The sequence below is a fragment of the Megachile rotundata genome, chromosome 2 (genome assembly GCF_050947335.1).
Source record: "Megachile rotundata isolate GNS110a chromosome 2, iyMegRotu1, whole genome shotgun sequence".
Classification (NCBI taxonomy): Eukaryota; Metazoa; Arthropoda; class Insecta; order Hymenoptera; family Megachilidae; genus Megachile; species Megachile rotundata.
The window spans coordinates 19,459,412-19,473,220 of NC_134984.1; the positions used below are offsets into that span (position 1 = coordinate 19,459,412).

The 13,809-nt window shown below is 41.0% G+C and overlaps 1 protein-coding gene and 1 long non-coding RNA gene across 2 annotated transcripts in view; one reads left to right on the forward strand and one right to left on the reverse strand.

The window, feature by feature from the left end:
* LOC105663593 (uncharacterized) overlaps positions 1-13,809 on the reverse strand; it is a 139,941-nt gene that overhangs the window by 45,330 nt on the left and 80,802 nt on the right. The gene's annotated exons all lie outside the window — the stretch shown is intronic.
* The window catches only part of LOC100877972 (zinc finger protein ZIC 1), a 34,985-nt gene continuing 32,835 nt past the window's right edge, over positions 11,660-13,809 (forward strand). The window contains exon 1 of the mRNA XM_003706882.3: positions 11,660-13,416. Within this exon, the coding sequence (XP_003706930.2) occupies positions 12,468-13,416 (949 nt within the window). The 5' untranslated portion in view covers positions 11,660-12,467. The remainder of the gene's footprint in view (positions 13,417-13,809) is intronic.

Here is a 13,809-nt window from a genome sequence, read left to right on the forward strand (position 1 = left end):
GGACACCGAATATATTGTCTATGATGGTCAAATAGCTAGGTGGAGTTAAATAGGATCAGCTCTGGCAAGATTACTATTATGACCAGTTAAAATGTGTAAAATGTATTCCTTGTTATGGAGCATCTTTGTAACGAGCGAACAAATCATTACTGAGGACACTGAAGTTTAAACGAACTTAAGCAACAAGACACATCAACTGTACCTTTATTTTTTCTTAAAGCAACCGTTTTTTGTAACGTCCACACAGAACCTAGCTGCCAATAGCTAAATACAGAGACGTAACCGCGTTAGATCAATGAGTACATGTGATCCGTAAGTGATCTAAAAGGATGAAGAAATATGATCATAACAAGATTATAACAAATGAGGATATAGAAAAAGATCTATACAACACTTAGAAGTTCTATCAAGTTTAACTTGAAATAAAAATTCTATTATGACCAGTTAAAATGTGTAAAATGTATTCCTTGTGTTATGGAGCATCTTTGTAACGAACGAACAAATCATTACAGAGGACACAGAAGTTTAAACGAAGTCAAGGAACAAGACACATCAACTGTGCCTTTATTCATTCTTAAGGCAATCATTTTGTAACGTCCACACAGTACCTAGCTGTCAATAACCAAATACAGAGATGCAACCGCATTAGATCAACGAGTACATGATCCTCAAGTGATCTAACAAGATGAAGAAATGTGATCCTGACAAGACTATAACAAATACAGAAAAACATCCATACAACACTTAGAAGTTAACTTGAAATAAAAATTTGTAAAAATACCTTGCCTTAACAAAACAGAAAGTTGTAAAACACCTCAACTTCATCTTTCTCAACGAAAGAATGCCGACCGTACGTGCGAGTTGCACAACGCATTGCACGAGCAGCATTAATCGATCGTAAATAGTTTTCGAGACTTGTCTAACAGGCTCGTGTTCTGTCTGATTCGTTTGAAGAAACCTTGCACCTTGCACTCGGACGCATACATCCTGAACCATTAGCTGCATTATGATCGTTTGGACGAGTCTATGATTGATTGTCTAGGGAGGTCAGGTTCCACGTGGAATGTCACGAAACTCTCGTTTCGTTTACCGTTCGCTGATCGCTCTAACGATCATTGCACGAAGGCGAGTAGAAAAATCGACGAACACGATACATCGTGTTCTCTGCTTTCCTATCTTCGATGGAAGAGCTTCGTTTATTTTAACTTCAGGAAATCTAATTTCTTCGGTACTTTTACCTGCGGATTCTCACGATTTCGCTATTGCATAAGGTGTATGTAATAAATTCGGAATGGGATATGGGTTATTATGCGGAAAATGTAATAACTTCAAATTTAGGCGACGGGTTGGGCACCCTATGTAGTCTACTTTATGGATTATGTATTTTAGTCGAATCTTACGCAATTTGAAATTAATTACTTCGCTTATTAACACAAGATACGGTGATATAATACGGTGGTATTATAACATTAGACGATTTTATTTTCTCATTACGGTAAAGGGATTTAAGTATCACTGACACTATTAAGTATCACGGATCAACAGGAGCGAGACTTTAGAGATGGAGAATTTTAAGTATTGATAATAACTTGTATCAGTCAGAAAGTTGTCCTTTTCAATATCGCGAAGAAGTGACACAGCACAGTAAAAAATAATGGGCCCCAAAATCGAGTGATTTGCATAATTAAGTTAATTACGAGGGGGATAGTCGTAGGAGGTTCGGCGCCGGCGAGAAGAAACGAAAGCGACCTATCTTGCATCTTCGAGCGTAATGAGCGTTCGGTTACAAGATCAGTCTCCTTGTCTTCGCGAGAGATCTCGGCTCTCGGAAACCTGCCGACGACAGGGGCGTGCACAAGGTGGTTCTACGTGACCAAGATGTCGAAAATGAGTATAGGGCGTGGCAGTCGGCCGATGAGTTACGATCTACCCTTTGTCTTAACCTGCCCTTCTTCGAGTAATTATGATCATTTCCATTTTTCTCGTCCCGTCGTGTTTCGGTGGTCACGGTTCTGTGGAAAGCACTCGATCCCCGTCGGTTTCAACCACTCGATGGATCAACTGGATAATATTTAATAAAACATTCAGTCGTTCTTCCGTTGCCCCGTATCGTTGTCGATCCATTGTGTCTGGCGAATCAAGAACACCAGATATTGAGTCGATTGGTACAACAAAGAAGAGTGCACTCAATCAGCTAGCTAGCATTAAGCCTACGTACTGCAAAGAGGACACATCAACCTAATCTAACGATCGACCACGATACCTCGATTCTAAATTTCCATTGTTTATCCTAACTTTCACGTTGCTCTATTGGTTCACGAGAAAACACCCTTCCCGCAAGTAAAACCAGAGTCGATTAATTCGGTTCGTTTTCCAATCAGCAACGCTCCGAGGTGATCGCATTTGCGGATCCATTAAGGGACAAATCGAATCTTTTCGATTCCCTTCGCATCGGGGAGGACGGAAACGAGGGCTAATTTTCTTAGGATGAATCTCATCGCGATCAGAGTGTCTCGGGGCCACCGGAAAGACCGCTAATGAGAGAACAGAGGTGGAGGTAAGGGGAGAAGCGAATCGGAGATGAAAATGAATTGAGCGAATGGACTTGAAGTGCTCCCGAGTGGCGGGAAGTGAGCAACTCCGACGAGAGGAGCCATGCTCCCTCTCTCGTTCCGGAACATCCGACGCAATCTAGCCGGCTAACTGGCTCATTTCGAACGATTTCTTCTCTAACAACGATCCGAGCTGCACCGTCGGCTTGCGTAACTACGTATCTTTCTATATTACGCTCTATGTTTCGTTCAGCTCTTGAAGGGTTAAGGCCTACAAAATTATAATTTTAAGCTGCTCTAAAAGTTAGGAGAGACATGTTCTTGTTAAGTGATCTCTAGTCTGTAAGACAAGTGTACTTGTCTGTAAAAGTTGAATATGTACAACAAAATGATTGGGATGCAAAACAACGTAGGAACTTAAATAACAAGATCTTATTACAATATGAGATTGTTTGAATAACAAGATCTTATTTTGCGGTGAACCCATAAAAATTGAACTTGCGATTTGAATAAAGGATTAAGGTTTCCAGCGACAAATTTATAAAAAGTCTATCTGATGTTTAGGAATATATTTTGAAAGCAACCTAACGTTAAATTAAATGAAAAGAACTGGAGCTTTTAACGACGGTGTTAACGAATTAAATTAAATTGAACAATCATAGCTCTTTCGTTTCTAAGAACGATCGTAATCGTGTATCGATAGAAATAGACTAATCGAAAGATCTTTGAAGAAAGTCGAATAATTCTGGGAAAAGAAAAAAAAGAGCAAAACATGACAAGGGAGAAGGTGTATAGGTATACGTCTACACGGTACGGGTCAAGGGATAGGCCGAGGGAAGTTGCATCTGCTGCTCACTAGGGGGTGTACGATCATTTTTTAGGGGTGAGACTCGCTATCGTAGGGGTAAGTCGCCTAACGAATCGTTTTTGTTCGTGGACCGGACAAACATCGACACAAATAAAACCGAAACGAACATCGTGTCTCGCTCGCCCACCCCTGCGTTACAATAATTTTCGATTGGTCGTAAAACGTGACAATTATTGATGTATCTTATTAATTGATCCGTCGTACGCTTAATATAAATTTATTGTCTCGATCGATTCCTTTGTTAATGTTTTGTACAATCCGGGTTCATTTATTATCGCACAATTTTTTAAGATAAATATAAACGATTTTGATTTTCGTCATAAAACGTGGAGCAAGAAAAAGAAATGGATAAAAGAGTAGTTGTAAATTCTCTCGTAAAATTATGCCGTAGCTACGCGGCCAACTATAAATATTAATGCTTCCCAAAAACGGTTTTCCTCTTCGCCTACGTTTCTCTTTTTCTCCTCTTTTTTTCTTTCACCTCTCGGACGTGAGCCGTAAATCAAGTCGCTAGAAGGAGGTTGTCAGCGAAAAATACGGCGGATAAAGGCGGCTGGGGGTAAGAGTTTGTTTTAGATGCCAGAACCCCTTTCGCCCGAGGAGAAACATCGCTTTCGCTGGCGACAACTTCCTTCGACTCTTACGGAGTCATTTTCTTCGTGTTACAGATTATATCTTACACTTTACAATTATATTCACAACTAATTACATTTAATGTATCTTTTATGTGCCTTTTGATAATTCTTAAAGGAATTGAACCTCGAAATTTCAAATCGTTCTCCAGTAAGGAGATACTTTTACATAAAACCAATCTCGAAGGAGACATTATTTATGTTCATTGTAATGTCAAGTTAAAATAATTTCATCAAATAAACAAAAATAATTAGGACTTCAATTTTTTGAACAATTGCAATTGTTAATGTTATTTGAAGTTTGTCTGTAAAGTACTAATAAATTTTTTGTTATATGTCTCCTTATGTATGTTTAATTTATGTCAAGTTAAAATAGCTTCATCAAATGAACAAAAATAATTATTACATCAATTTTTTGAACAATTGCAATTGTTAATGTTATATGAAGTTTGTCTATACAGTACTATAAAATTTATTGATATATGTCTCCTTATGTATATTTAATTTTTGTGAAGTTAAAATAGCTTCATCAAATAAATAAAAATAATTATAACATCAATTTTATGAACAACTACAATTATTAATGTTATATGAAGTTCGTGTATGCAGTAATAATAAATTTTTTGTTACATGTCCCCTTATGTATGTTTAATTTTTGTGAAGTTAAAATAGCTTCATCAAATAAATAAAAATAATTATAACATCAATTTTATGAACAACTACAATTATTAATGTTATATGAAGTTCGTGTATGCAGTACTAATAAATTTTTTGTTACATGTCCCCTTATGTATGTTTAATTTATGTGAAGTTAAAATAGCTTCATCAAATGAACAAAAATAATTATTACATCAATTTTTTGAACAACTACAGTTATTAATGTTATATGAAGTTTGTCTATACAGTACTAATAAATTTTTTGTTATATGTCTCCTTATGTTTGTTTAATTTATGTCAAGTTAAAATAGCTTCATCAAATAAACAAAAATAATTAGGACTTCAATTTTTTGAACAACTGCAATTCTTAATGTCATATAAATTTATTGCAGTACGTCTTCTAAATTAAACCTTTCATACAAGCACAGCGGCAATAGCAATGATCAATGAACAGAAAAATGAGAGAATAAGGGGTGTAACGAGGAAAAATCGTTTTCCGAATGGGGAAGCGATGATCGAACCACGACAAATCTCACCAGCGGAATATCACCGATTCTTCTTCCGTGTTCCAGGAAAATGAGAGAAGATATTTCATTGTTCCCGAACGCGGTTCCCTCCACGGTTATTCGAGCCGAAAATGAGCAGGGTCGGCAGCGGAGAAAAGAAAAAATAAATAAATTTTATTATCATATTCCGAGGATTTTTCATTTTCCACGGGGACCCAACTGAACTGTTTGAAGGGCCACGGACGTTCCCTAATATTTTTGTCGGCGATCCTCCTCGGAGATACCTATCTGGTCCTTATCTCGGCTTGCATCGCTCGTAGAAATCTTATCTCGCAGTCACCTAGAGCCGCCTACCACTCTGTCATCTCTCTGTCGGATTCTGCTTTGATCCTACGGAGACTCCTACGAGTTACGTATTTATCATAGTCTACGATTTTTCTGCGGATAATTTTGTATGCATTTATTACTGCATTTGTGAAGAGATTTAATTATGGTAAGATTAATGTAAAAGTACAAGTAGCTGAGAAGACAAGTAGCTAAGAAAATAAAGATGGAGTAAGTACATTCACAAGAGGGTAAAAAGTTACTTAGTACATCACTTCATATTTTTAATAATATCTCCGTTTAATTATTTCCCAGAATTTCCAGTTCACAGTAAACTTGCAAATAATATTTCAATGTTTCCTACTAATTCATTGACTAGCAAAGTTACAAGTCTTGCAGCGTTGATCCGACAGCAAGTTTTGCACCTGCAGGTAAGAAACCAGAAGAAGTCGCTAGGTACACCGGAGAAATCGAGTCTGGACTATTGAGACCGACCGACAGAGATCGTCATGTTCCTAATGACTTCGAGACAAGATCTAGCTATTCGGATCGGTTCTTCGTTCCCTTGTCGTTTCATCTGACCACGAGATCGACAAACTTTTGCGTGTCGGTTCCCTTTGCTCTATCCTTCATCGAGCGGAGATCGTTGTTCGAACGGTTCGTAACAGGACTTTAGTGGCCCGTAAATTCCCTCAACATTTCCAATTATGTGGGTTTTCGCTTAGACCGGTGGCCACCGGTTACTCGTGTTCTTCGTGTGTTCACACACCTCGCGAACAGATAAGTGTTCTTGTTTTACAAGTGGATCCTTTCTGAAGATCCTCAGAATTCAATCGATAGAGCAAAGGATAAAAAATAGTCATTCTTTTAGTATTGTTACTTGAAACAATTTTATTATTTCATATAAAATATATATATGAAATTCATATATAATATATTGTTACTATATTGTTTTGTTAATACTGTATATTGTTGTTAGTACGCTAGAGTGTAATTCTTTTATTCGGATATGACGTAGAAGTGCATGAAGAGAAGGAAATTATATTGAAACATTTATTGAAGGCAGTCATTCCATGCTCAGATTATCTGGATTCGTTATTAAAGTCATGAACGATATAACATTCATATACCTCCAAGTATAAGCATAATAACACACGCGTCATAAACTAGTCGCAATTTGCCAAAGTACCCCGTAAATTTCCGCTCAACCTTAAATTCATCAAGCATCGAAGACTATTTCCACCTAACCCTCCACTTCTCTTCAATTGTAGCCCGAACAATAGACCGGTCCATGAAAGGGGCAATTCAAAGAACAATTCGCTGAAATGAACATTATTAACTCGTAAACCGGTACCTGAAGAGAACAACACTAAAAGATAGCTTAAAAATAACGCAAACGAAAGTGATACAAAGCCTGCGTAAATACAAAAACAAGAAATGTATAAGAAAAACTCGGTGAAGAGAATCGATGTTGGCATTGACCATGACAATGCAACGAATCGTGCGATTCTGTTCCCCTCGATCTTACAATTAACGATTAATTAAACGTAATGACCGCAGAGAGCGTGACTGATGAACGAACGAAACAATGTCTGGCTTGTTGATGGCTCCGGCAACGAGCGCGTAGGTGCATACGGTATTTCGCGAGCTTGCAACCGCTCTCCCGCGATGAAAGTTCTATCGCAGACTTTTAGATTAATGGTTCGGCGAAATACGCTCGCCAATCGTTACATTGTTTTTGCGTGGGATCACCGGCTAAATATGGGAACGTACTTTTATTGTTTTTTTGTAAAGACGCAAATTTCTTGGACATGGTTCACTCGTCTTTAAGAGAAAAGAGATACTCGAAGATTTATATTATATGAAACATATAAAGATTGACCGAAGACAATTAGATGCATCGATACTTTTAAAAACATACATGTAGCAGAACTGTATGTGAAATCCCTATTTTAACTTCTTGCACTATGATTTATTTGCCAGGTGTGTCAATCAGAATTAACTCCTTGCAGCTACAATATTAAAACAGACGAAGAAAAATGAAATGTCAATGTGTATCATGCAATTGACTATGCAAACTATAACTAAACTTCAAATCAACGTATTTAAAATTCGACTAAAATTGACCGCAGCTAAAGTGCGTCAAGAATGCGTCATGAAACTCGTCAAGATAGTGCAAGTGGTTAACAAAATTTGACCAAAGAAAACAACACAGTAAATCTTTTTAAAAATAATTTAACACTAGAACTACCGACACTAAATATCGAAGAATGAAAAATAAAATGAAAAGAAAAATAAATAAATACTAAATCATCAAGTAACATATAGAACTAGTCTTTACTTCAACAAAATGACAGAAATTTCCATAAAATCGCGACAATAAAATTTTGTAGTATAAAATGAAAAATCTGAAACCAGTCATTTTGACTGGTTGGTAGTTCTAGCGTTAAGGGTTGATCATAAATAACAAATAAGTAAAAGATCGCTCTATTTGTAGAAATAATTGTCTAATCTTTCTCAGTCAAAAGCAGAGGTCGAAAAAAATGGCGCATCAAAATCGAACAAAGGTTTCCGTGTCTAAAACGGAAGAGGATGACGAACGGGATATAAAAGTGCAGGGTAAATTCGGTCGAAAATACCTGCAGCAAGGTTTCGAGGAAGGAGCGATTGGCGCGAGTGCAGCGACGAGCAGCGTCTCGTGCTGTTAGTAAGCGACAGAAGGTGGATGGAAAGCATCATTCAGACGTTGGCCTCGTAAGTGCACGGAGGAGCCACGAGTCCGGCTTTATGATAGTTATTAATATGAAATAGTCAGCCACCGTGCCCATTACGGACATAATGGGACGCCATTTTTTCCCGTGACAATGAGGCACCCCCGTTAAACACTCGATGCGTTCGCATTACTCACAGGCAAGATTAAGCTCCGTTAATATATCGACTGGCAGCCTTTGAAAGACCAACACGGAACGTTGTATGTAAAACACTGTCTTCCTCGATTGTTGGAACGTTCAAGAAAAATGGGGAAATTATCCAGGAAAGGGGTGAGACGAATGGAGCGAGCTACTAGGTTGCTTTTAAATCTGAGGAGGTGAGATGTTGAAGTGTTGCAGTGTAATTAGCGCTGTGTGGATTTGAAGATATAGGATATTCGGGATACAGAAATTTACAGATGTAAAGATTAAAAAAATTTTTAAATCCAACCCACAGTTTCATCATTCACCCATTCACCTATCCACTTCTTTTTCAAGTTAAAAATAAATATACAACAAATTGCGATGATCTATTGTAAAAGTTATCATACACATTCTCTAAATTTCATAGTATTTGACAAAATATAAAAAGAACCACAGGAACAAGGACTTTGGGATTCGAAATTTTGTCGGGAATATAAACTTGAACAATTAGACCGGTTTGTGGAGCTGTAATGGAGGGATGGTTATTGGTTCGTTTCCGCAAACGGCATTCACTTTGACCACATTCATTTTCATCGGACGTGTCGGGTTTTCATTTGCTTGTCAACAGATTATTGGAACTCACGATCGGTAACCTGTCGAAGCAGGTCAAAGATCCACGAAAGCAGGTAGAATGGCCCAGTAATCCTATCTTTGATGACAATGCTGTAAAACAGAGTTATGGTAGCAACGGTAATTCGAAACAATAACGAATTACGGTCACGAAACTGTGAATCGGTTATGGGAAAGAATACTAGGAAATTTGTTATTAAAATATTCAAAATAATCTTTGTCTTCCAATTTTGTGACACTCGATGTCTTCAGTTGACGATGAAATAAAATTATACAATTCGATACATAAAATTATATAATTCACACGTGATAATGTATCATAACACGTAATATTATTTTTCTAAAGTATGTATCATGGAAATCGAGCAAAAAAGAAGAAATTATAAATGTTTCTACAAGACACAAATTTATCTTCATATGCCCTATTGTCCTCGACGACGAGCACGAGGTCAAGACATCCCGTGGTGCAATTCATTTGTTCAATTGATTCGATGAAACCAAGCCCCTGGAAAAACCGGCTTTTCCGAAAGGGTTTAGGTTCCTTCTACCAGTATTAGCAGGTTTTAAGGTCATTTGCTTATTGGCCTAGGTTGACTTATACGACCTCCAGGTCTTCCAGTCATTAATTTTCACTGTTCGTAGGAATTTAAGTGGTCTTTTGAAATTCGGTGCAATATTATTACTAATAATATTACTATAATAAAAATAAGGTATACAACTGAAAGTGTGAGTCTGAAAAGCAACTATTTATATGTTTAATAATTAAAGGCTCGTGTAATTTAGTCTTACTAAATATGGCCACCTTCACCGCAGTAATTAAGACGTTATTTACAATGGCCATAACAAAACTGAATGTGCCAGTGCCATTATATTTTTCTACACCTTAAACAAAATTCTTGGAACTTACCCCAACAGGTAAATTTCTTAACTAACTCTGATTTTTCCGGTCAAGGTGCAATTATAAACTCTTGTACCTTAAACAAAATACTTGAAACTCACCCCAACAAGTAAACTGTCCAACCTAACTCTGATTCTCCAAGTCGAGATGCAATTATAATTTCCTATACCTTAAACAAACTATTTGAAACTCACCCCACCAGGTAAACCTCCTAAACTACCTCTGATTCTTCAGATCGAGATGCAATCATAATCTCTTATACCTTAAATACTTGAAACTCACCCTAACAAGTGAACTGTCCAACCTAACTCTGATTGTCCAAGTCGAGATGCAATTAAAATCTCCTATATCTTAAACAAACTACTTGACACTCACACCCCTAGGTGAACCTCCGAAGCTAACTCTGACTTTCTCAGTCGAGATGCAATTAATACCGCATCGATTTATTCGTTCATCTTCGCAGCGTACAATAAAAAAATATCTGAGAAAGGTGAACGCTAGTTCACCTCGCCTCGAGTCATTTCGACGCTGAAATATCGGAGTATTTAATTCCCTCTGCGAGATACGTTTGCGCTCGCTTCCGCGTCCTCTCGATCCGCGAGCGTTCTCGCACGCGGAAGCGCGAAGACTTTGCCGAGTGTCTCCGGTAATTAATCGAGCCCGCAACGCGAGTAAACTCGGTTAATTGGATAAGTAAACGTACGGTTGCGTGATTACGCGTGCAGATATACACTTTTAGATTCCGACGCAAAGGGTTAAACGTCAACCGAGAAATTTCCACCTCGTTCCATCGCGGTAATTTATAAACGAGCGGTTCGCGTGACTCGCCATGTTTCCGAGCGGCTCGATATTTTTCCGCTAATCGCGTTCCTAAACCTCACACGAACTGGCTATGCTCGAGTTTTACCCCGTCGATGTCATCGTTGGCCAAGTTCGAAAGACACGATAAATTATGATCGGCGGTTATTTGCCTGTTGCAAAATGTTGTGATTATGAGTAACTAATGACTTCAGGTACGTTCGAGGACGACGTGAAGACTGTTTTGGATCGGTAGATAGTCTATTGATAGAATCGATACTAATTAATATCGTAATGTTTACAAATATGAACATCGTGTTATGGAACTGGTACTATAGAATGTCTATCTGTTGACATTTCAATGTGGATAGTTTGCACTGTTATATCTTGCACGACAGAAATTTGAAATTCGATTCTTAACATTAACACATTGTCCATCGACAATTTTTGTAATTAAATTCAAAGAAGTGATCAAATTTAGACAGCTACTTTGCTTTCAAGAAGCTTAGTATCAGAAAATATTTTTAGCAATTATCTTTGATTCTAGAATTAGAATCGTAGGTACGAGAATGATCAGCCATCTTTAAAAAGCACCCTTCTGTAATCGAAAGTGGCTCGAAATCGACGCAAGATCGGTGAGCGTGCACGCGATAACTGTTGGCAGGTCCGGGCAACGGGGCGCGAGCTCGTCGGGCATCGACGTCGCGACGCTTCTGTGGCCATCCTCTGGCGATAGGCGTGCGACGAAAGGCGGAGTCGCGACATGCGCCGTGTCGCTTATCCCGCCCATGAAAACTGGTCAGATTGGTGAGAGGCTTGGGCAACCGGTGGGTCTCCAATTGGCAGTGGTGCCATCGTCGCCAATGGAACGCTGGTATCCACGAGAGAACGTCCGCCAGTGGTGGAGCGTTTGGTTGCATCGAGGTTGCAGTATGCGACCTTGAGTGGGGGTAGAGGGTGTTTCCAGCGAACGAGTGGGCCGAGGACGCACGAGGTTGCCCGAGCGGTCGTTCCATATGCCGAAGAGCGAGAGAGAGGGCGAAGAAGGTCGCGGCAAAGGCAGAAGGGGAGCAAGAGAGACGAAAGAAGGGATGGACGGGACAAAGAGAGAGGGCAGGTTCGTAAACGCCGAAATCGGCCGAGTTGCTCCTCGGCGGGAGCCCAGTGCCGACTCTCAGTCCCGCTGTGAACGCAGCAAGGAACACCACGGATGTTTCACCCTCCCTGTTCGGTGCGTCGGAGACGTTGACGCGAGTCGTGCTCGTCATCGTCAGCGTCAGCGCGAAACGTAAGCGTCGACGCGGCTGGAACATCGAACCGTAGGTGCTTTCGGCGCGATACGCAGAGTCACCAGGGTGAAATCGGGGGGAAGAAACGTTCTAGGGGATTCCCAGGTCGTCGTTTCTAACGCGAACAGACTATCCGGATCCGTCGAGTGCTCGCGTCTAGGTTTCGGAGCGCAGACACGCGCGCAACGACCATTTGGAGCAACGTTCGTTGGACTAAGTGAATAATAGATGGACGGTGCAAGGATCTGAGCAGTGAACTTGTATAGTGTATTCGCGTAGACAGTGTACTTTTGCCAGTGATACTTGAGTGAGAAACTTCCGGGGAAAATTAGAGGCAGAAAGCGGAAAGCCCCGTAACTCGTTCGCGAGACATGAACTCCCAGATTGTTAACTGATAAACGCTCGATCCGTCGATCACGATGATGAACGCTTTTCTGGACGGTATGCCCTCGCACCCTCACCACCTGGCCAATCTGGGCATCAAACTGTCGCCGGGCGGTGGTGCGGCCACGGGAGGATCCACGGACCCCGGGACAGGTGTGCAACCCGCGCCGGGCGAAGCTCCGTCCCAACAACATCACCACTTCCATCCCCAGGGCTACCCTCCTCACCATCCTCATCCGGCGTCGCACATGGCACCGCACATGGGCCACCACATGAGCCATCATCCCGGCTACGCGGCTCGCGACTTTCTGCTTCGCAGAGAGCACGAGTTCAACGCGACCGCGAACCCGACCACCCCCGAGAGCGGCCTAGGTCTATTTACCCCGTTGCACCACGACGGCACCGCCGCGACGATGCAACAGTTTCCTCACCATCCGAGTCAACATCCCCTCGCGGCCAGCCATTATCCCGGGCATTATCCGCAGGACTCGAGGCTACCTCCTCATCATCAGTACTTGGGCGCGCCGCATTTGACCCCCGCGTCGATTCATCATCAACAACACCCGGCCGTCAGTCATCCCAGCCATCACCCCCATGGTGCTTTCTTGAGGTACATGAGGAGCAACGGGAGCAGCGGCGGTGCTACGGGTGTACCCGGCGGGCAACGCCAGGAGATGTCCTGCATGTGGGTCGACCAGGACGCGCCGGGACCCGGAAGGAAGCTGTGCGGCAAACTCTTCAACTCCCTCCACGATATCGTCACGCACCTCACGGTCGAACACGTGGGCGGGCCCGAGTGCACGACGCACGCGTGCTTCTGGCAAGGATGTGCGCGTAACGGCAGGGCCTTCAAGGCCAAGTACAAGCTCGTCAATCACATAAGGGTGCACACCGGAGAGAAACCCTTCCCTTGCCCGTTTCCCGGCTGCGGAAAGGTTTTCGCCAGGTCCGAGAATCTCAAGATCCACAAGAGGACTCATACCGGTGAGTAGGGACTTCACGTTGTACTCTAAGGAACTGGGAAGAAGGAGGCCGAGACGGTATGGGAGTCGAAGTACTCTCCTTGCATCGTTAGACTCATCTTGGCAAATTATGATTTGGTACTACTTTGATGGTTAGGCTAGGTTTATATTGGAGTGGATGATCGAGCCGTTAGGGCGCGCTAGTACGCAGGACGAAAACACTAGACTTCTAGAATTGGAATCTAGTTGAGCTTGGGTCGAATTTGAATGACAAGGAATCGCGTCAGGTTTGAATGGCGTTGAGTTTGGATTGAGACGAATTTGGATGGAGTAGATGATCAAATTTGTTCGAATCGGAGCACACAGAGTTAGGATCGTATCGAGTCATGTTCGAATCGCATCGAACTTAAATCAC